This window comes from Parus major, chromosome 8 (genome assembly GCF_001522545.3).
Source record: "Parus major isolate Abel chromosome 8, Parus_major1.1, whole genome shotgun sequence".
In the NCBI taxonomy this organism is placed as follows: domain Eukaryota; kingdom Metazoa; phylum Chordata; class Aves; order Passeriformes; family Paridae; genus Parus; species Parus major.
In genome coordinates, this window is record NC_031777.1 from 10,224,653 (window position 1) to 10,249,137 (window position 24,485).

General features: G+C 40.2%; 1 protein-coding gene across 3 annotated transcripts in view; it reads left to right on the top strand.

The window, feature by feature from the left end:
* Positions 1–24,485, top strand: part of VAV3 (vav guanine nucleotide exchange factor 3) — a 192,217-nt gene that overhangs the window by 29,270 nt on the left and 138,462 nt on the right. Inside the window, exons 1-2 of one of the 3 annotated variants that reach the window (XM_033516314.1) lie at positions 9,189–9,266; positions 12,062–12,134. The exons of 1 other annotated variant lie outside the window; for it this stretch is intronic. In XM_033516314.1, the coding sequence (XP_033372205.1) occupies positions 12,087–12,134 (48 nt within the window). In that variant the 5' untranslated portion in view covers positions 9,189–9,266; positions 12,062–12,086. Of the gene's footprint in view, positions 1–9,016; positions 9,267–12,061; positions 12,135–24,485 lie in introns of those variants that run through there. One more of the 3 variants, XM_015636684.3, reaches the window with a different exon arrangement.

The window sequence follows — 24,485 nt, forward strand, 5'->3', positions numbered from 1 at the left end:
ATTGCACCTTATCAGCTGTGCTCAAGCACAGCGCATTTCAGCACCCGGGTGGCTGAAACGTGCTTCTTTTCAGATGCCTTTTCAGATTCAGGGCAGACTCTTTGCATATGCACCACCTGCAAACAAGAGCCCCCGAGTGACTGTTCTGCTGTCTCCAGAGGCGGGGAATGAATGTCACAGCTGGTAGAGTTAAAGGGAACGATTATCAGTGTGGTACCAATCATTCTTCATGATTCTTGATCACTATAAATTCTTGTATTATTGCATTTATAACACATAAAGTGTTTGAGGGAAAAAAAAAACAAACCCCTTTATTTCCATATGAGGATGATGTTGACAAACTAGCAGATAAATTTGTAGAAAACCTGCCAATCACAAAATCACAAAACACTCCAAGAACAGCTTTCAGACAAGTTTAACCTATCTGATATTCTCTTGGGCACCCAATAGGGTGTAAGCCCGCAGGAATTCTGTTCGAGGAGGTTTGGTTTAGCATAACTGAGTGCCAAAGCAGTTAAGCTCTGGCTGTTGACACTTGGGAACCATTAGTTTCCCCGGAGACAAAAGACTGGGTTTTGGAAATGGCTGATGATTTGTCTTGCATCACTTCCTCAGGTGTTCTGCATACCTCCGGGGCTTCTTAGAGGCCTCCCGACTGCTCAGTGTTGTTCCTGCTCTAGGGATTGTGTGCTAGGACAGTTTCTCTGCTGCCAGACCTTTGCCTGGTCCTTCCCCACACTTCATCTGCCCTTTGGTAGCTCCCTGGGAACAAGAAAACTAAGAGCCAAAGTAAAATCAAGCTCTGTAATTTCACCTGTATTCATTTGTACATCCTATTTGTAAACCCAGCAAAGGGGGCAATGTAGCACACAATCTGGGAACTGAATTGGTAGGAACAACTCTCCCTTGGAGGAGAAAGTATATTTTTGTGATTGCAGCATCAGATTCTGCTCCAGTTCATGCTGAGAGGCTTTGCTGGGGTTGAATTTGTGCTCGTCATTCTTGTGTCTCTCTGTTACTGGCATGTTTTCTTCTCCTTTGAAAAACATACTTTGCATCAGTTTATCTAATTTGGATCTGAAGCCTTTTGATGTCATGTAAGCATTTATCGCCATTAAAATTGTGCCTGGAGTATCGACATTTTCAGGCTGTTTTGTCAAGTGACCTTTTGCACAGGATGGGGGAAGTGCTGCAGTGTGGTACACAGGTTTTTCAGTTTTGTTTTCTGTCTTTCAACCTTGTGTGCAAGTTGCAGTGATTTCAGAAAGTCTGACTGCAGGAAATATGGAAGAATAAAAATGAGAGGCAAGTTAAGTGATGTTTGGACACTGAATTTTCTCTCAAATTTTCCTATTAGGTAAGTCCTTTAGCAGACACCTCTGCTATGGCAGGTGGTGATTAGACCTTTGGCTTAGTGAACTGAAGTCCATATTACCTTCACAAGCTCTTTAAGGCAAGTTGAGTTTGTGTTCACTGTGCCTTTAATGCAACCTGCATCCTTACAAAGTGTATTGCTTCTTTACTGTTGCATTCCAGAAGCACCTTTTTACTTCTTCAGTGAGCTGTTTTCTGGCAATCCCTCACTTTCTTGAGGATGAGATGGTGGCTCATAGGACACAAAATAAGTTTATAAATAGGCCAGAGTTAACTGTAAGACTTTTTACAGGCAGTAATGGACCTGCACTCCTATTTTAGTCCTGGTATAGATTTTTAAGAAAAATGGAGAGAGGGTGAACTAGTGCTACAACTTGGGTTTGCCACATGGACCACTGATCTCAGCTTGTACAAACCTAAGCTATAAAAACACCTTGCTACCAAAGCAACTTCTGTCTTCTCTGCAGCAGTTTTATGATCTTTTAAGGTATGAAGTACCTGAAAATGGACCCCTGTGAAGCTTTTCATTGTGGCTCTTTGTCTTTATTCAGAAATTATGAAGACTACTTTCCACTGCAGCATGAAGAGAGGAGTTAACGAGGGTCATACTCATGTGTGCCACTTGGTACTTTCATGGGATGGGTAAATCTGAAGTGCCTTAAATTGGCACATGTCTACCACAATTTCTAATATAGCAAGAGCAGGGTAATTAATTTCTAACATTAATCTCTCTAGTAGATCTGAATTTCAGTATTTTTGTTTCTAAATAATTCTTTTACTCCAATAATTTTATCTAAAGAGCAATATTTCTCAACCAGGACTGGGGAAGTTCTGATATCAGCATAGGGGATGGGAGATGACGTCTTCAGATAGAGGATAATTTTTGTCTGTCATTGTCTTGTCTGTGGCTGATTTAGGACAGTGCTGGTCATATTAACAAGGTCCCTAATTTGGACACACAGTTTTATAACCCAGGGTCATGACAGCTTTAGATACCACTGACTTTAACTGAAGTGAGGATTCTAGACAGTAAAATTCAAGACTTAGGATGAGGTGTGTTTGTTTTTTTGTTTTTTATCAGAATAAATATTCTTGGCACCTGGGAAAGCAGGATCTCACACTGTGTCTAAAACTGAGCCTGCAGAAAGGGAAGCATACAGCATTCAGAGGACATCTAAGGATTCCAGTCCTGAGCTTGTGATGGTTTATTTTTCTGAAGGTGAAAGTTCTGTGGCCCCTATTACTTTTGTTTAGCATGGCTGTCCATGTTGCTGCAAATTCAGTCCCAGTGGCCTGAATAAAGAGGCCCTTATCTCTTAAATCTCTGCTGATTTGCAGTCTAGTGTTGGCCCAGCCTTATTAGACAAACAATAACCAGGTACACTCACTTAAAAGGTTAAAAAAAAGTAGGTAGCAGAATGTTCTGAAATATTTATGTTCTTTATTCTTGAGGTGAGACAAGCATGGGTAACTTTAGAGATGAAGCTTCACTGCCTACTGAGTGTTTAGAAATATTTTGCCTGCTGAGTTCTCTAAAAATAAATTTGAATGTTCTATTAAAAGTTATTAATATTTTTGACTCTAAGCATAAAAGGAAACTTTTATTTACTGAACTTAGATTAGTATGTTAATTCAAATTTAACATTGTAAATGGAAAACTGGAACAGTGTCTCAGAGATTCTGTGTGACTGCCCTATTTACTCTAGCAGTTAACACAGCATGAGACTAGGGGCTGCTAGTAAATTGTGCCTTTAGGATATGAAAAATTCAATTGCCTAATAGCAGTAATTTTAAAATAAATATTCTATTAGTAATAGAGTTAGAAACATTACACCAGATATTCTTTCACTGCTTGAGTAGGTATTTGATGAATGGGACCTGTCAGTTTTTCCAAACTTTAGATGGAGACTTTTTATTTTAATGTGAATTTTTTTCTTGGTTTTCTATGTATTCTGACCTCATCCAGAGCACAGTGTTTGCTTTAAGTGGTCACACTTTCAGCAATTGATCTCTTTTTTTCAAGCAGGAAAACCTTTCTGGATTCTTGGTTTTGGATACTGAACAGATAATGAAAAAGCATAAAAACCCCCCATCTTTTCCTTGCTTTAGGGTTTACTTGTGCCAGTTACTAGCTTCTCATATCTTGATTATATGCACTTGAACACCTTGACTTCTGATAAAAATACCACTTTCTTGTCAGCTGAGACCGCCAGCTTATTTTTGTCAGCATCTCTTTTCCTTCTGTCTTGAGTGAAGAGGGGAGTTTTTTTTATCCTGTAATCTGATTAGTGTTTGCCTTGAAATCATCATTAGACTGTCAAAAACAACCTGTGGAAGATGAGAAATGGAGATGAACTGGGGAAAGGGGTAAAAACCAGGAGGAAGGCTACTATTTTATTTACTATATTAAGTTGCCTGGATTCTTAGGACGTCTTTTTGATATTTTGGTTAAAATATGTAAAGTAGTACAGGACAACTTCCTTTCTTTTGCCTGCCCATAAATGGTTTCCTTATCATAAATGCTATGGCTTCGTGCTGGCAGGTGAGTGGCTGCCTGAGTCTGGCTTTCCTTATTGCACAAACAGGTGGCACATCAACAGCCTTCTCCTTTCGTATGAACTGTTTTTAGGAAGCTGAAACTTGGCCTTCTGGAAATCAAATATCCTATTTTAGGAATTCAGCACAGGATTCTGAACAGTAAAATGGGACAAATTTCTATGAACTTCAATAAAAAGGAGGTTTTTGTTGGAGAGGTGAACCAATGCCTTCAACTCTTAAGATGATTGTAGTTGGTAGTTAGTTGTTAGGGATAGGCAGGCTCTTTGACTTCTTTAATGTCTTATCTTCATATTGAGTAGTCTGGGTGGATCTTCCTTTGCAGCATCACTGATTTCTCAAAAATGCTCAGATGCATTTTATGTATTCAGGAATTTTTTTGCTGAAAACAGTATCTTGGTATTCATTAGGTATGTTAGCATTTAGAATTCCTTTCAGTTTATAACTACCTATACATTTATATTTCAAATTATTTCTCTGCATCTTCCAGGTTTTTAATGAAAACTAAATTCAATACTGAGCATCACACATCCCCCTACTTTATTATTTCCTTTATATAATTTTTCTTTTGTTTTCAATGCTTCATTTGGATTTCAGGTCAATTGTTTATAACTTCTTCCATGCTTACTTGAAACAGTTATTTCAAGTAAAACATAATGCTTTGCTGAAAGTCAGATTCTAGTGTAGTATAACACAAATGATTATTAAGAATCAATTAGTGCTGCTTTTTTCACTTTCTGCTGCAAAGTTCCCAAAGTGTTTCTGAAACTAGAGCCTGTAGCTATAGGATGCAGCCACATGCATCTGGAAGATCTTGATCTATGCTGATACTCATGTGCAGCAGCAGCCAGAAATTACTGAAGAATTCTGGTCAGCCATCTGATCCTCATTTACTTGTACTGCAAGATAAGCAGGCTCCTTATGAAATCCTGGACTACAGCCACCTGCCTGTTATTCCCATCCAGCCGAAAGGAAAGAGGCTCAAGGGAGGCTTCTGGCCAGGAGCTGTGGTAGTTTAAATGTGTATCCAAATGTGAGAAAGATACAGATGGCCAAGACACAAGACTACATGCTTTCACTTACAGATGACCTGAAGCTCAGTTCCTTTACTGATATATTTGAGTGGATTTAACTGGGATGTGGCCCCTGAGCATGGCTGGCTCAGCCAAGACTTCAGTGGGCCTTTAGGTACCCATGAATGAGGGCAGTTCTTTGCTTGTGCTTTTACCTCTTTCAGCCTGTAGCATTACAAAATGCACTCAAGAGCAATCATCAAAAGGCAGGAAAACTTTAAGCACCAGAACTGATGAATCCATTGGTAAAATGAGTAAGTAGGAAAAGGAAGTGAGGCGCTTCTCTTTGGGAAGACATCTACCATTTTGTTATCCTTGTTTAGTACCTTGCAAAAAGTGGGGTTTTGCCTGGGCTTCATGGCCACTATATTTTATCTGCAAGAGTCACTGAAGGAGAGGGAATGTGTGTACATGTATTGATTTATTATTTTTTTTGTATTTCATTTATTAATTTTCCTCAAGCTGAGAAACACAAGTAGTTTAAATGCAGCAACTGTGGTGACACCAGAAAGTAATTATTTTTAGAAAGCTTGCAAATGTGCCTTTTATTAAACAAATGGAGGTAGGTTGAGTTTGTTTGTTTGTTTTAAGTAAAGCAACAGGAAAATAATTGGAAAGGTGCTGCCTTCATAGGATGCAGTACAGGATACAAGTAAAGAACAAAAATTATGATTATGTCTCCAGTAAGGAGACACTTGTCTCCTGGAAGGAAATAAAAAATATGCAAAACCTTGAGCTTTTGTGGGTCTTTTGGGGAACAATTCTTCAGATTCACTGTTCTTTTAAAATAAATTTCTTTTATAGAAAATCCAAAGAAAAAACTGCAAATGGCTTATTGATGCTTTAAGAAAAAAAGCATCATGTACATTGAACATTGTGAAAGTCTAAGCTGAGATCTGTCTGCCAGATTGGTCCTAATGAAACTGCAGAAGATGGATGGAGGTGACTGTAAATGAGCTCCTCTTTCAATCCAGAACTATGGAGTATGGGGAGAAAAACAGGATGGAAATAGGACGAACTCCCAGTATATCTTAGCAACTGATTAATTTAAAGGCACATTTTAATAAAGGAGATATAGATTTTTCTTTTCTCTCTCTCTCACTTTTTAAATCTATTAGTAGCAAAAAAAAAAAAAAAGGCTCATGTAAAAGTAGCTTTTGAACAGAAACAAATTTTTCAAATTTTAGGATTGAAAGAAAAGTTGAACCACTACCAATAAATGACCGAAGACAATGTAGGAGACTGAAAAGGTTAAGAGTACTCTGAGAGGAGGAAAGTGAATGTGCAAATATTTCTGCCTTCTGCTCTAGAAAGACTGTGTTGACCATGAATTTTGGCTTTGAATCCATTTGCCCCTTCTCTCAAGCATGTAACTCTAAAAGAGAACTATTTTTCTGGAATTTGCATGGTTATATGGATTCTTCTCCATTTGGAAGAATGTTGCTCAGTTGATTACATGAGATACAGTAGAGAAACCACTGTGTTTGCAATGAAATTTGGTTCTAATATTGCACTATAGCATCCTAGCCTATGACTTTTAATTTAAAATTGTGGTATATGTTTTTCAGGTATTTATAACTTCAACCATCACCTTTAAAGCATACATTTTACTTGGATGTAAATTTTGGATTAAGGAGCATTGAATTGCTCCTAATAGCCATGTAAAAAAATTAGATTGATTTGAGCAACCAGCCTGAAGTGTTTTTCTTGCTATTTACGAATCAGAACAGCACCCATTTTTCTGTATCTCTACAAAGGCATCCCAACTGTTTATGTTGCTTTCAGGGTGCTGTACCACCAATCCTGGCTGGAGGCAGCTAAAGGGGGAATGTGATAATGTAGTGAAGATGGTTTTCTGTTTCTTTTATCTATTTTGCTTTTCTGATTTCTGCATTTGCTTCGGTGTTACGCTTGTTGTCAGCCTGAGAGCGGATAGCTTGTGGGTACAACTGAATTCTTACTCGCTTGTCAGTTCATACATGTCACAGATAAAAATATATTTCTATGAGAGTTTTTTGATGGATGATGATATCCAAATGATAACAGTACAAACTGTGTTAGTTTAAATCCCTTTTGATTTAAATTAGGAATTAAATTCTCTCTAATTCTGCCTGGTTGTAAGCACTCTGATACTTTGATAGCATGCTTGTGTTACAGCCTGCCATATCCTCCAGCTGCTCAGGCATAAAACAACCAAATGTTGGTCAGAGGAGGCAGGTTCCTGTTACTGGTGATCCAGTGTTTGGGCTGAGGTAGTTAAACAACAAATTCACGTTTCCTGAGAAACGGGAGCTACGTCGCTGTGACTGCCCAGGTGGCCATGGAACAGGACGGACCTGCTGGGGAGGAGGTACCACTGAGGCAACTCACCCTAATGTCATACTCTCCAATATGAGGTTATTTTAAAGATTTGAAGCTCAACTGCACTGTCACCATTCCTTTGGAATGAGGATCTCTGTTATGATTAATGCAAAAACTGCATGCTGCTAACTGGAGTTTGCATTCTGTTAAAATGTCTTTGATGCATCAGGGAGCTCCTTCTGCGCTGGTCAGACCCGGGAGCCTCTTTGGTTTGCCAGCCCAGATAACGCATGCAGAGGGCTGAAAACTAAGCCAGGTGTTTCTAGCTTTGTACATCTTTAGGAGTGGAAACAAATGCTGTTCCCAGATAACCTTGAGCAGCACTTGTGCGTTCTAACGAGGTAACAAGTCACACCTGTCTCATCCCATCGCCCGCTGGGCAGTGGCACAGGCGTTACAGATGACGGAGCTGGATCCTACATTTTGGGCCAGAATTCTGTGTTTTTGGGTACGTGCAATGCAAAATGTCAAGCTGTTCAGTGACATGTTCTGCAGCCAGACTACTGCCTGTTTAAAGAAAGAAGGAAAGAAAGAAAGAAAGAAAGAAAGAAAAGAAAGAAAGAAAGAAAGAATTAGCATATTGACCTTACTGAAACATGCAAATCACTTGCTTGGCCTCAGTTTCTGAAATGAATTCCCATAATGTCTGTATTAATTCTTTAAAAATTATTAAAAGGATTTGTGGGATTTTTCTGAGTTCAGACAGGAATATCAGGGTTTTAACTGAGGAGCTGTGGAAACTAGCAATAATTGTGGACTATCTTGAATAACCATGTTAATGTTTTGCTCTTTTAAGGCTTTCTCGCCCTGGACTGTGTTGCTTTTTTCTATCCCTCACATAAATGTTAATAGTACTTTTAAAGGGTTCTCTGGTTAAAAAAAAAAAAAAAAAAAAAAAGGCATGTTTTAATAGAGAAAAAACCAGTTTTTGTATCCTTTTAAATGATTTTTTTTTTTTTTTATTTTTTGAGATATTCGGTTTCCAGCATGGCTTCAAAAATCAAAAAGAAATAATGGCTTGAATTTTAGAGGATATTGTGAACTGTGGTGTTTGTGTTGTCTGGTTTTGGAGTTTGTCACACTTGGTAACTTAATATGGGTTTTTAAAAATTTTAAATTGTCTGCTTGCTGGAAGCTATTACATATTTTTAAATATTATTTTAAGTGCAAATATAATTGACGTCATTGCAAAGTACTTTAGGGGAGAACAGATGGGAAAACAATGCTAATGCCGTGATGTGTTCTCTAGATCGTTTCTAGAAGTCGCTGAGAGTATTCTGCTTGAACCTGTTCTGAGAGCTCTGCCGTTTGCTTAGTGAAAGGACAAAGGACTGACAATAAGAACATGCCATTGCGCTGCTATCTCCACCTGCCTGTCAGAGCTGCGCCTTGTGTGTCGCAGGTGCTGTGTTTATGCCATCATCGGGCGAGCAGACGAGGCGAGCACCTTCACGGACCGGCCTTAGGAGCTGCCGGGCCCGGGGTGACGGCGGCTGTCCTCGCCCATCGCCGTCCCCTCCCGCGGGGCCGCCGGGCAGGTGCGGGTGCGGGTGCCGGGCTGTGCTGGGCGGGCGCGGTGAGGGCGGTCTGGGCCCGCCTCCCGGGGCGGGTGTGGGCCGGGCCGGGCCGGCCTCGCTAGCGGCGGCGGCGGGAGGGCGCAGCAGGGGCTGCCGCGGCCGCAGCGGCGCGGTGGCGGGGATGGAGCCCTGGAAGCAGTGCGGGCAGTGGCTGATCAGCTGCAAGGTGCTGCCGCCCAACCATCGGGTGACCTGGGACACGGCCCAGGTCTTCGACCTGGCGCAGACCCTGCGCGACGGCGTCCTACTCTGCCAGCTGCTCAACAACCTCCGCAGCCACTCCATCAACCTCAAGGAGATCAACCTGCGCCCTCAGATGTCCCAGGTGAGGCCGCTGCCCGCAGCTCCTGTCCGCCGCTCGTGTCCGCCACCTTGGCGCTTTGCCTCGCGGCTCGTGGCGGCGCGGGACCCGCGGGAGCGGGATGTGCCCACTGCCCGTCTGCAGCCCGGAGCCTCCGCGCCTGAGGGCGGTGAGCGTCAGCCCAGCCCGGGGCGCTGCTCGCCGGGCACCTTCCCTGCGCCGTACGGCCGTCCAGCCCGGGTTCGGCGCGTCCCGTGCCGGGTGCCGGGCAGGGCGGAGCTGGCGGTCCCCGAAACCTCCGTGAGTGCTCGTCGTTCGCAACGGGAGGCGGTCCGGGCGGGAGCGCCCCGGGCCCGTCGTGGGGCGGCCGTGCTAAGGAGAAGTTCCTGCGGTAGACCCGGGTCAGCAATTTAACATCTGTGTGCGTTACTGTTTAATGTGAGCGGGTTACAAATCAAGCGACCTCTTGCTACGAGTTTTCCTGGCCGCTCCGGGGGACGTTGGTGGGGAGCGGAGGGCGCCGGGCCGGCGTGGCCGGGAAGCTGAGCCCGCCCGGGGAGCTGAGCCCGCCGGGAGCGGCGAAGGCAGGGCAGGGGCTGTGGGAAGCGGCGGGTGAGGAAGCCCCGGTAGCGCCAGTCAGCTGCTCTTCCCAGCTTTTTGTGACTTACGGAGCTGAATGGAGAAGACTGATTAGTAATGAGAAATCGTGATCTTGATAGCTGGCTGCCTGTGTAGTACTATATATATACACATTTCTTTATTCAGGCCTTTTTATTTTTGCCTTTTGAATTTGATACTTGGAGTCATTATTTAATCCTTAAGTATAATTCCTAATTCAGCCCTGTTTTAAATGCGGTTTTTAGTTGGGACTGATGTTTTGTTACTGTGACTCATAAAGTTGGTTTCAGATATCGAGATAGGATTATATTAATAATTCAGGAAGAGACTATATATACTTGACTTCCTGTCAGTGCTTCGTGCACACCTATGCCTCGGCAGAGATAGTGGCAGCCAAGCAGATATTGTCTGGAAGGAAACTAACTTCTGAGCCTGAGATGTGTTTTAAAACATTGAGAGACAGATACACTGTAACATTTCAGTGTTGTGGTTCTCTTTTAGATTTGTAGTAATACATATTGCCATTCACATTTAGGATGCTGGCAGAAAGCAGTAGAGTGAATTACACTACTTTGTCCATGTCTCTGTCGATGTTCGCTTACAAACCCAGTTATTTTATTTCTTATTAATTCTTTCTTTTAGTAGCTATGTTTTTTTACCAAGGTGATGTTTTCTGGAAGCTCAGAGTGCAAAAGGGAAAAATGCAGTTCATCTAGTCAAAGCTCTGAGATTCTTGCACTACATGTGAATGCTATGAAGGCTATCTCTGTGTACTTGAGAGCTCAAGTGCCTGCTTGAATGACATATACAGAGGCAATACTTCATCTGAGTGATGGAGCACAAAGGGTGGGCTTCTCTGGTAGAAATTCAGTTCAGTTTTTTTCTCTGAACCATTACAACTTGTGACTTTCAGCAGTTGCTAAATCAGAGTCTTGGTTTATATTTGTTTTCTTTTAATGAACTAGAAATTTGTCATCATGATATTACACAGTATTTTTGAGATGGCTAACTCATTGCATCAGCTTGAATTCTAGATTAGTGTTGATTTTCTGGGCCACTATTACTTAATTCTATTTTTGATGAATTAAAACCATGGTGGTCTTCTTCTGTCTACTAAATCAAAGTTATCAAAATGCTCTCTTGTCTTCTTTGTTAGAGCAGTTTTGGGAATCAAGATTAATATTTATTTCTCTAAGTATGTTTGAACTACAGATTACAATTGTAGATCTTAAATTATTTACAACTGTTGTCTCTTTGTCCACTGTATGTCTGTACCCCACAGTGCTGCAGACTGCTCTCTCCAGTGGTGCATTTTTCTGCCCTACACCGATTTTACCCTTTAAACAAAGGGAACTGTTGCTGGATCAAAATCTGTCGTGGATAACTCTACATAGTGTTGAATTTACTGTGATTTACCTTTGTGTTCTGCAAGTTCAAGATTTGGTTATCTTAGTGAGGTTCTGTGGGGGTTTTGAAAAGCAGGAACCCTTTCTGCTGGAAATGATCACTCAAGTGTAAATTTCAAAAATTGTTGAAATTGAAATTCTGCCAGTTGCTCATAATTTGTGGCTGAGGCTGTAAAGAGCTTATAGTGATAACTTCTGGAGAAGTCTTAATGGTTTGAAGATTATTCAGTTGTTGAGATCTGCTTGGAGTTGTGCCATAAGCTGTGAGTTTTGTCAGAGTAGTACTTGTCAGTAAACTAATACTGTATCATAGATGATTACTGCATCATAGTAGATTTTAAAATCTAAATCTAGATTTAGATTTGCATCATAAAGTTGCTGTATCATCTTGGGGTCTTGTAGAAACACTAGTTAGCTCACCTTTACTTGTGAGGTAATGAGTTATAGGCACTGTTGTCATTAGGATGGAAATTCTTTCCCACAGACTGCAGAGTCTGTCTGAAACTGCTGCTGTGCCTGTTATGCTCAGCTGAGCTATTTGAACTTCATATGGCCCTCATCCCTCATCTTCTAGAACTCAGCTGCAGCCCCTGTACTCCCTGACCTGATGATGTTTTCTAAGTCTTAGAACTCAGTAACTTAGTAAGATCTTAGTAAGGGTCAGGGGACTCTTACTGCACAGGTTTTTTTAATCAATACAGACTGAGAAAAGTGGATGAAGGCTTCATGAATGGGCCTCATTGAGGGCAGACTTTGAGTTTGGTCTTGTCTCTTACTGCAGTTGATGTTTTTCAGGCCTTTCTCAAGGAACCAAGTTTTCATGTCTTGGGGACTACTTACAAATGCAGCAGCTCCAAAGGACGAGAAGGTGAGAGGTAGTGCCTTAGGCAGACCTGGGAGTCTGATGTAAACATCAAGTTTTTTCCATTTTGTTACATATTTCTTTTTTCAGAATAGATGCGGCAGATCCCACGTCAGTGATGCTCATCAGCTTTGCCTGGTAGTCCTTGGTAACCCCTTGTAAGCCACATCAAAAGTGCAGAGGGATTGTGACTGATGCTGAGGTGCCAAATGACGTATTTTTGTGGAATCTGTTTCAAACAGGAGCACTGTTGCTTTTCTGGGGCAGGAGTAGAAACTGAGATTGATGATGCTCAGCATTGCAACACAAATGTGCTTGACCAAATGGCATGGGGTGTGTTTTATGGGCTGGCTATCATGGGGAACCACGTGCCTTTGTCCCATCAGCAGCCATGCACCTTGTGTCACAGCTGTTCTCATGGGAGGACTGTTTTATGTGTTTGAGACCTGTGGATTCTGCCCCTTTACCTTTTTGGAGATAATGCCTGTGCAAGAGAAATGTCTGAGTGGCTTTGGGCTGTAAAACATTGGGGATTGAACCTTTTGAATGCTGGCTGTTTTCATCTGTGTTACTGTATGTTTATGATAATATGTGTATTTGGTTAGTGTCCATTGAAGAGCAGAAGCTGATTCAGTCAGTTACACTTTCCAGAAAGTGACCCTCAGATGTTAAAACTATAAACCTTGCATGTATAAAAGCTAAGCAGCATTGAGTCTTTCTCTTCTGGATTGCCAGCTCAGTGCTGCTGGGCTCCTGTCTGAGAAGCTGGTGTGTCTTGGTGTGAGGTCCCCTGTGAAAAATTACATGTGGGCTTTGTAGAGGTTGGAAATTTAGATTCAGGGACATGCATGTCCAGGGCTTTTTTTTTTTTTTTCACTTTGAACACAACAGAAAAATGTTGGTTCTACTAAGAGCCCTTGTGTCAAGGCTCAAACTCACTTTGCTGTTTGAACTCCCACAAACTAACAACTTGAGTTACTTCAACCTGTGTATGTGCCGTCAGAAAAGGAAATGTAAGGGATGGATCAAGTAATGCCTTTTGGCCTTTAACTGTAGGGGAGCCTGCCTGATTCAGTTAGTGTTGTGAAAGTGCAGGCACCAAACACTTTAACACTGTAGCTACTGGGAATGGAGCTAGAAGGTGGAATGTGCTAAAATGAATAAGGGAGGTATGACTGGGGGTGTGTTGCAGGGTTCCCCTGAAGTGGAGCATCAGTCCCTGGTTACTGTGAGACAGAAGATGGAGGACTGAAGCTCAGCATCTGTGTCTCCAGAGCTGTTCACTGTAGTCATTCACTTTCCTCAGATGCTGCCTCTTGGCTAATTGGTGAAAGTAATAAAAATAGAGGTGCTCCATAACAGAAAGTACTAATCCTAATGTATAATCATCATCAGACAAGAATTTAAGTAATTTATCATCAGAAATGTAAAACCTAAACCAATGGATTATGATGGATTTGCAGAATGTGTCATCTTTTTAATGCTGATCTTTTATCTTTAATACTTTGCAAGCTACTTTTGAAATGTTTTTTGCAAGGCATTTAGTTAACTTGTGAGAGATTGCTAAACAGGAAAACAGCACTTAATGCAATACTGGCATGGGAGTTTACCTAAAGGGGATGTTGACATAGATTAAATATTAAAAATAACAATTTCCTATTGTGCTAATAAAAATAAACAAAATATCCATCACTTAGTATTAAAAGTTCAAATACTTTCTAATTTTAGGGAGTTATTTTTTTTGGTGTGACCATATTGTCCAAAGGAAGTTGGTTATCTTTGTCATCCATGCCATATGTTGGTGTGGTGACAGAGCTTTTATGCAGGGGTTCATTTTTCTTGGTTCCAGTGGTATCAGGTAGTCTCAGGATATGTGTATTGCTGAGTAAGATAAACCTTCCTGTTTCCTCTGATCCTGCATTTGGCTTGGAGCTTCCCCATTCCCCCAGCTGACAGCCCTGATCTCCTGCCCTGAGTGTGCAACACTCTGTAGCCTCCCTGCAGGTGGGTATGCTGTGTTTCCTTGTTATGTTTGGAGCTAGGAAGTACTACATAGATACATTTAGATTAATACAGTTTTTCTGAAACCGTAAAACTTCTTGGGCTTGAACAAGAGTTTAGAAATGGTTCGCTTTTTGGCAGTGTAGAAACAAGAAATATATTTAACTGCCCCCTATTCTTGAATATTTGAATCTCACTGTATATTCACATACATTTAAAATAATTCAATTGTTTTAAAAATATTTTTTTAGCTTTTCAAATGTTTTCAATCTCCTTGCTTACTTAACATCTTTACCACATTTAGCTTTATTTCCATGATTCATTTAAATGAAAACTATATATATGGCCATAAGAGATATAATCCAGAAAAAGTATATTTATTCATGTGTAAGTTACGTGTACATATGCATATCTTATATGTGTTGCACTTGATAAAATATTTAGAACAAATATTTGTTCAAAGCAAAACCTTAATATGACCTCTATTTTGTTCTAAGAAAAGACGGTGATGAAAAAGTAGTGATCTGGTTTTTCTAGGTAATTCTTCCTACCTTAGGAAGGTGAAGAAAATAGCTCTTGAAAACTGATGTAATGATTTTAATTGATTCACATTATTCTTTTATTTGATTCTTTTTTTGTCAGGGGAAGGCAAAACTGTAGTTGTACTCTATGGTAAAGCTTATTTTACATGCTATATTTATCGTACAGTTATTAAATGCAGCATATGCATCTTGCCAAGAGATGTCTCAAATGTTCCCTTCTGCACAAAATTTTGGTGTTCTGGCAGCCATGTAATGCATTAATAGAAGAAATATTCGTGCCGGTTTCTCACAGAGGCTGTAGCGTCTGCCAGGAGTGGATGATATAAATTAATGTCTGTGTATGGCATGCTGCTGTGTCATGTGGGAAAAGCTGAGTTTTTTTCTGAGTCGTGTTTGACAAAGGTGGGAGACCTGTGATAGTGGCAAGTTGAAGGACTGCTTATGAAAAGAAACAAATCAAAAGGGTTAAAAGAGGAGAGATAGGTATACAAAAAGTAGGAGGATATAATCAAGGGAAACAATATTAGCTAGAGAGATTGCTCATAAGAAGTTAGGAAGCTGGTTTGAAAAGGGTATCAGCAAGCAAGACACTGAAGATTTTGATAATAATTGCAAGATAAGTACGGAAAACCATTCTTGGATATGCCTTGTTATTCTTTAATTATAATGGATAGTGGCTTAATCATTGCTGGCATGCCAGTCTCTGTTGTAATGTGCTGCCTGAGGCCTGTGAGGTGCAGGAGGTTATTTGCCAGGCTGCAGCACTGCACATCAGGCTGGGTTAGCAAAAAACAGCAGTACAGTTTGTGCACTGGGGAGATAGAGGGTCTTGGGTTTCTCACATGCATCTTTTTCCACTCTCCTTTGAAGGTCAAAAGAGCTGATGAAGTCATCGTTGTAAAAAAGGAAATAGAGAGGGCAAGGAGAGAAAGGGCTGCAAGGTGAGAGAGAGGCAGGGCTGCTGCCAGGGCTGAGGGGCAGAGCCTGCAGGGAGTGTGGTGGTGCATCCATGGCAGCAGGGCCCTGGCTCTCACTGTGTGGGCACCGGAGCAGGGAGCAGCAGCCGGCAGGCACAAAAGGCTTCCAGAGCCCGGGTTGATACTGGTGACATAGCAGAGAGCCTTCTGCTGGGGTAATGTTGGAGCTGACCCAGAGGGGAACTGGATGAGTGTGTGTGGCTGCGAAGGAAAGCTGCTGGGGTGTGCTCCCCTCTGTGCACTGCCATGTGCCGGGGGAGAGGGCAGCAACTGTCCAGACCTGAGTGTGTCACCGCCTGGAGGAGCCAGGGAAATCCTGGCTCGTGCCATGATTGTGTGGGTATCTGAGTATAGAGGAATAAGTATTGTTTTATTAGATCAGTGATAGTTTTATCTTCTTTTAGTTTTGCTTTAGATAGAGGTGTCAGATTTTCAACTTGTTCCCTCAGTACTAAAATTGTACCTCTAGTTCTTCAGAGACCGAACTGAACAAAATCCCCCATCAAAAACCTTTGATATTTTCTTCTGCTTTCTGTTGCTGTGAAGCAGCATTGCAGTACTTGATGAGTATTTGAGTATTATGGAATGAGATGGAAATCTCATTTCCCTAATACTTCATAGCAATGCTTAGCACTACCTTACACTGTATTATTTCAGTATTTCAAAAAATCAGTTTCACAGAGAAATATGAATTGATGTGCAGTTTATCAAATGGCTATTAATTTCTTTCCCTTTTTAGTGTACTTGGCAACATCTGGAGCTACCTTTTCTTGCCTCTTATTTTGTTCTGGCAAGTCATGTTTAAGACTTGAGGCATTATGAAATACCAGCTGTTTGCTAAGACTTATGATATGTAAAATGCAATCTGAACTGACATCTGTATAGTAAGGATTTGAATTTTTATACTTAAGAGAAAAGTGTTCTCTCAAAGCTCAAGTGAATGCTACTGGCTTCAGTGTACCACATCTTTTGGAAGAATATCGGTCAATAACTCTTTGTCATCCTATACTAAATGTCAATAGTGAGTGTCCTGGTAACATGAAACACTGAAGGACTGCTAGTAGGATATTTGTTTCGTTGTATATTCATAACATGAAACATTAGACACAAATTGCACACTATAGAGGTATTGTAACAATTTGTATAAAAGCCACTGGTGTACTGTTTAAAATGCTCTTGCAGACTACAGGTATGGTTATATTACAATCCAAAATATTTTTTGCCTTTACTTTCATTCAGAATTTTATTTTATAATTGGTTAATGGATATTCAGTTAATCTGTCAACTTGTTTCTTTGCTCATTCTATTCCTGAAACTTATTTTAAAGCATGCAGAGATTATAGTATAGCCCTACAGAAACAAATAAAACAAACAAAAAAATAGATGTTGCTATAATCAAATATTTTCTGAAAAAACTCCAACTAACCCAACTCAAAAACACCCAACAAAGCAAGGCATTTATTAAAGCATATTTTTAACTGGTAAATTTTAGCAGAACAAGATGATTTGTATTTCCAAAATCCTTAGATATGCCCTTTAGTTCTTGGTACCATCAAATTTAGCTATTTGTTTTTGAGTTGTATAATGGTATGTGCTGTATAATCTACACCTAGGGTATTTTGTACCATTGCTTGTTCCTTCATTCACACTCTTGCTACGTGGAAAGAAGCCTGAGAGTCAACTGAAATAGAATTATTAGGACTTGGCCCTTAAAAATGTTAATTGCCAAAGCAGTCTGACTTCTCTGTTATGCAGGAAACTTGAAGGTAAAATTAAGGAATGAACGTGTTATTTTGCTTGCACACACTCAAAACTAAGATACTGTAATACTTACGGCATCATGATTGCTTGTATAATTCCTTGTGCTCTGCTTGTGTGTTAGCAGCCAAGATTTAAATTGTACTTATGTGATCCAGTGACTGACTTCAAATTCCCAGCAACTACTGCCTCATGTAGCAATGATGCCTTATATCAGCTGATAAAAGGCCATGAGGACCATGGTATTTTTCCCTCTGAATTTCTCAGAATCTATGAATGAGGTCTGATTCCAGCACAGAGAAGGTTAAAGGCAGATGGAGGACCACATCTTCTCTGCACTCATGTCCTCTCAGATTTTAGGTGTCTCTGGATGGAGGTATGGTGCTGACATAGTGCTACCATGTGAGCCGTAACTTGAAGTGAATGCTCATTAATCCCACTTATCTCTGTAGGATTTACACTAAGATTTGAATTTCTTTTCCCTGGAAAAAAGTAGAGCATAGGAAACACCAGAGAGAATGCTCAAACTATTGCTATTGCCTGCAGCATCTATCACTCTCAAAATAGAAAGAGTGAGACTCCCTGAGGTGCCCTTGCAGGCTGCTTCCTTTGGGCTTATGGTCAGTTGATGTGTGGTTGGTTGAAAAGGGATTTCTGCCAAGCTTTTAAAACCTAACTTATATTGAGGCAGCTCTTTTGAAAACCTCTTCATGCTACTTTGTGGCTCAAGTTTTGCATTTCACAGTAGTACCAGTTTTGCTAAATTGTGTGAAGTTGTGTGCGGAAATATTTAGGTTTCACTTTGTCTTAATGGTTTACCCTCCACGTACATGCATAAAGTGATGCAGAATGTCAGGTTGGATTACATTCTTTTCTGAATTGGGAAGTTCTTATTTTTAAACATTGTTGAAAATTCCTGCTAAGCTTTGATTTCCCACTTTCCTTTTCTCTCTCTTTTTTTTTGTTTTTTTCTTTTCTTTTCTCTGGATCTCAGCTTTTTGCTTGATGTAAAGTAACAATTTTTGGGCCATACCGCAGAGGGCTTGTTTGGGATGTGTGTATGTACTCTCAATGGTGTTTGGTTTGATTGAATTCCTAGAGCTTTTTTAAAAGTGCATAGCATGTTCAAATCATAAGTGGTCTTTAACAGGTGTGTAATGTTCTGAGGTTTTATGGGAGTCCTAAACAGGGTTAACTTGAGCCATTTTGTTTTGAGTTCTGCCTTTCCTGATCTTCTTTTTCTCCATCACAAAGAGGGCAGTGCACATTTAGCTTCCCAGTGCCTTAATGTTAATCACTACAAGTAGTCATGAGAAAGTTATTCAGGGTCTGTGTTCATTCAGTTTGCATTTGTGGTTGGCAGTGCTGAATATGGTGATGCATCTTCTCTGTGGATTCTGCTGAGGCTGCTGGTTCCACTGCAAGTATGCTGAACAGATGGCACCCTTTGTAAAGCTGAGGTTTAGCTCCCCAGTTGTTCTCAGTGATGCCGTCAAGCAGTATTGTTGGTTAGAAGGACTGTGTGTCAGAAAGTGCTGGAAGCTACTGGTACTGTGCTGGTGCAGGTTTTATGAAGCTCTATGGAAGTGACTCCTGTAATCCTGTTGGAATGACTCTATAGTTGTATCACAGACCTATAGTTTCACTTTCTGCTGAAGATCTTGGTGAAATTATCAGCTGAGACGGAAGGCTTTGCTGCCTGGGACATTTATCTGTTAATGCAGAGGGTGATGGGGGAGTGTGGGTGCAGGGGTAGCTGAGCCACGCTGGGGACAGGGTGGGCTGCACTTCACGAGAAACTCCTGAGAAGCACACTGGAAAATATTTCAATTTGTGTGTCTTCCCAGCTATAATTGCTCAGATTCATAGACCTCTGGGGAATCTGCTTAATTTAAGCTATCTGCTTTCTCTTTTCTGAGAATGTAGGTTTTTGTAGCTTTGAAGCCCCATAGCACATCATGTAATTTCAAGAGCACAAGCTCTAGCAATAGTAATGTAATGTGAATTATTTTCTGGTGTTAAAAATACCTGCTATGAAATTAAAAAAAATACATAATTTTAAAAAAAGAATTTATAAATTATTTGCCATGACCAATGGGAGAAACATAGGAAAACAATAACTAATTAAAATGTCCTGAAACAAGAGGGGTACGTATTATGTAAAACTGTCTCTTAGCATACCTCACGAGAAATAGGCCTGAGGAGTGGATCCTTCCATCAGTACTATTACAGTAATGGTGAGTGCTTGTGGCCTCTGCTTAGCAGTGAAGAAAGGCTTAGATGTTCTTTGGGGCAAAATTGCTGTTTTGGTGGGGTTTGTCCGAGTAGGTCTTCTTAAAATATTTGTTGTATTAATTAAGGACTTGTTCTTTCTGGCACAGAACCTGTGTCCATTTCCATGCAGTGGAATGGCTTTTTAAAAATGCTTGTCCAGTTTCGTGGCCCAAAATGCAGGACCACAAATATATTTTGCTAAATGTTTAGGTTTGGAAATAACTTCTAAATGATGTATCTTTTCATTGCAGTGAGAAACAAGTGATTTCATCTAATGTTGTGTTTAATCTAAAATTTGTGGTGAAGCAGTTCAGCAGGAAAATTAGCCCTGAAAATGCCATTCTTAATGGAGATGTTCTTAAAACTATTTGGAAAAGAAATGTGGTAGTATTCAGCTTTTCCTGTTTTGTGCTGAAGAGTATTAATAGTTTGACCTCAAAATCCAGTGTTTCAATAAAGTCATGTTAAAGTTTAATGAACTTAAATGCCTTTCATCTTGATTTGAAAGAACAGCAGAATTTGAAATGTTAGAGTTTCTACAGAATATTTCATTTTCCTGACAGGTCTGCTAGTGACAACCTTTTTCTAATCTTCCCTGTTTCTCATATTTTTCTACCTTGACTCCTGTGGCTTGATCTCCTCACCTATCAGATACCCAGACTGCTCTGTGCTTAATAACAAGTACTGCTGTGATGGGTCTGGGATTTTTAAAATTATCATTATTTTTCCCACCTTTCCTTCTTGTCTGTCATTCTCATTTATTTTGACTCATCTGTTCTGCAGCTTGTTTGTGCTTGTGCTGTGTCCTCTCAAACTGGTCTGTATTACTTTCACATTCTACATTTGCTTTCCCCTCCCACTTGTGTTTTCTTTTCCTGCCAGTGCATCTGTTTCCTCTTTCACTTCTTTCCTGATGCTCTTTCTTCCGTTCAACTGTTTCCCCTGCCCTGTTGTCTTCACTGTTCCTGTTGGCTTCATCCCTCTGCAGATTGTCTGAAATCTGTTTCCTGCGTGGCTAAGAGCGCATCTCCTTCGGAAGCTGCATGGATGAGTGTGCTGGGCATGAAGGCTCTGGTGGAACTTGTGCTTTTAGGACCCGTGAAAAAGGGATTCAAGGCACCAGACATTGCTTGACCAGCAATCTCATGTTTTGGGCTGTTTTAAACTGCTTTTCAGTAACTACTTTTGGTAAATAATGATTGCTTTGCTTTTACCCATTATTTAAAAAATTTCTGCTGCAAAGCTTTGGCTGCAACTGGGAGGCAAGATATGTGACTGTGTCCCCAAAATTGTTTTGCTGCTTTGCTCCAGGTGACTGGGCAGATCACTCTGGTGAAATGATGAGGATAAAAGATAGCGCTGGCAGCCCATAGGGTGAATCAGACTAGAAACTAGTTCTTTTCAAAGGCAGCAGCACTTGATTCCCGCCCTTGTCCCCAACCTCTGGAGGTTTGTGCCACCATGCCAGTGCTTAAGCAATACTATTCTGTGATTGTGTCCTGAGGGAGCAGGTGGGGTTTGGAATGGCAGCTATTTTTAACCACTTCTCAGATTGATTTTCAAGGTTACTTGCAAGGCAGAAATAGCCAGTCCCACTAGCCAGGACCTTCATCCTGCATCTCCTGTGTGTTGGACATCAGTCTCAGTGATTTCTGTGTCTTTCCAGTGAGTTCCATTCACTCTTCAGAGGCTGATAGACATGACAATTACATTTCTGCTTCCCAGACTCACTATTTACACTCAAAGTGTACTCACAGATACAGTGTAACACTACACTGAGTATCTGTATTGTGAGATAAAAGCTGCTACACAATGATGTCCCTGAGGGCTTAACTTGATAGTGAATAGTTGGTTTCTTCAGGTTTCTGCAGTTTTGCTTGTTTGCTCTCTGTGGATGGACACAGTCTTCATAGGCCTGGTATAACTCAAGGAAGTTGCAGGCAGAGAAGTGGGTGATGCCCAACTGGTTATTCCATGGGAGTGGATGTGCTTTCAGTGAAAATTCAGGATGATCAAGGCATCAGTGACCAGTAACTGTTCTGTAAATGTGCACCTTTTGTTTTGGTTTGAAGTAGTTCAGTGTTGCCACTTGTGAGTTATTTTTTTTTAAAGGTTCTCATGGGACTAAATTAATTTTTTTTCATGCACTTTCCCAGTTTAATGGAGAACATACATTTAAAGAGTATTTATTATCATACTCATCCCTTTATGCTGGCTAATGTTATGGTTCCATACAATTTGAAGTACTAGAGTAGCTTTAAACTATTTGTTTCATGATGAGATACTGATGAGAACTTAATCCAGGTCAATGATTTTTGTAGTTTAGTATTGGATCTTAATCCAGGTCAGTGATTTTTTTACTTTGATACTGGATCTTTCATAACTTGTGAATAATTTGCCTCAGATACCCTTTCAGAACTGAAATATACTGCTGTGAGGAAGTGGCTTTTGCTTAGTTTTCTATCATGCTTTCCTCATCAAAGTTCTCTTTGTAAAGTCTAGCCTGCTCTTTTATGCTTCCTTTAACTTTCTTTACTGTATATAATTGTGAGAAGGACTTTAACTAGGGAAATTGTTTTTAAAATTTGTTCTACTCTAATTTAGTTTTATTCTTTTCCAACCATTATAATTTCTCTGTATTTTCTTACCAGTTATTAGTGTCCCAAGTGGAAAATAAACTAAGGATCTTGAGTGGCTATAGATTTCACTGGGGGGAACACATGATGAACAAATAGTTTGTGTGTGGTGTTTTTTTTTCACTCCCTCAACTGGCTTTGAAATGGGTATTTTTTTTTTAATAAAACCTTTTGAGTTTTCATAAGAGTAGTCACTGACAAAAAGAAGTGATTTCCATATTGTTGTGTTAGGAGGTCCTTGGATTTCCTGTGCATGTTCTTCAGCATCCCCTATTGCATGCAAAAAATTACCACATTCAGCAGACAGTAACTTGACTTGTTTTGACAGATAAGGAAATGGGACAATTTACTTTTTGCTAGTTCTCTGCAGCAGTCAAAAAAATTAATCAGAAACACCCTTGAGTGGTAAAGCATACTGGTATTGAAAAGGGAATGTAATTTGAACCTGTTTATTATTATATTTATTATTTATTATTACTATTTTTTATAACCTGCCATCCTTAAAGTGTCACTTTCCCTCTGAATTCCAGAGAGCAAACTTGTACAAGCTTCAGGCTGTGTTTGTTGATGTCAGGGTGTATACCTGGCAGGCATTAGCAGGTGTGTACCTTGTCTCCTCCAGAGAGAGAGTGAGTTCCTTTCTGCCCTGAGGAGAGTCTTCTAGGTGGGAAGACTAGAGCAGAGAGGCTGTGGGAGAGTTTGTCAAGAATTTGTGTGGTGTGTCCTGATGGGGTGGCCTCTTGCTGGTATCAGATCTGGGCAGATTTTGGTAGAGCTGTGCGTCACGTTCAGAAGATCAGGTTGGTCAGTTGTGTGTGGTACAGCTGTTTTCAGCTGCTGAGCAATGAGTCACAAACTTGTGAGTTTCCAGTCCTTGCTAAAGAGAATACCCGTGTAGCTGCTCTTGTGGTTTCATTTAGAAATAGGTGAGCAGTGCAAGAGTTAAATACTTAGATTAACTAGGTAGTACCAACTGTATACTGATTTCTGTTTTTTTTTTTTTTATTGAGAAGTGGAATGTTATTGTCACAAATGGAAAATGTTTCTGAAAAAAGTGAACAGCATTTGAATACAAATATTTCCTGAATCATAAGGTCAGAACATTTTTTGCAAGTGTCTATTCTAATTGTTTTGCCTAATTACTCTCCTGTCCTTGTTTCACATAACCTCACTTATTCTGATCTATTAAAAGGCTGTTGCTGAATAATTTTTCTGTCTGGTTGTTCACACTAAATTATCATCTTTCAACAGATCGAACAAGTTTGTCTTCTCCTACATGGATTCCATGCTGCTATTCTTCTTATCTGACTTAAAGGCAAGAATCAGCCTTGCAGTATTGTCATGTCCATTTTTCTGAAAATCACTGTTGTTGCTTCTGCAGTGCTGAGAACTGTCTCCATAGAGGGACAGAGGAAGATCTGTCATTATTATAAATTCCCTGTTACAAATTGCATATCTATTGATTTTGTTATTCTTTCTAATCTTGTCTCAATAAGCTATTATGCCTTTTAGAAGACAGTAACAAATCTAGGATCATACTGTGTTTTATTTAAATTTCATTTTATTTAGCTGATTAGTCTGTAGTACAAAACAATACTAAACCAAACCAGACATAAAACTCAGTTTTCTAGACAAAATTTAGGCTTCCTAGATATTCTTACAGCTTAGTTCCAACGTTTGCATTCAATATGTTATTTAAAAAACCACCTAAGGAACCATTTGTGTTGAAGTGATGTTCTGTTAGGCAATTAGGAAGCTGATGCTTGTTCAGAGGTTTGGAAGTATGTTACAGCAGCTGCTTGTACTGCTTCTGTATGTGTTCTTTTGTATAACAGGTTTAAAAAAATGTTTGCCTACAGCTCGCAGGCAGATGCTTTCACTGTCCCTATGTTAGGTTGTATGTTTTCCTTTATGTATGCATCAGTGCCAAAACCAGTTATGGGTTACTGCTCATGCAGAAATTTTTACCCATGACAAGATTTTTATGTGGATTTGTATAAATAGCCAGTATCTTGCTGTGATATGGATGCTAAATTCTGACAGTGCCTGTACATATTACAGGCTGTAGAGCTTCTCAGGCTGGTCCTGAGAAAGTAGTCTGGGAAAGAATTAAAACAATCCTCAGGGACACAAAACAACCTTGCAGGTGTTGTTATGTGTTCCTTGTTT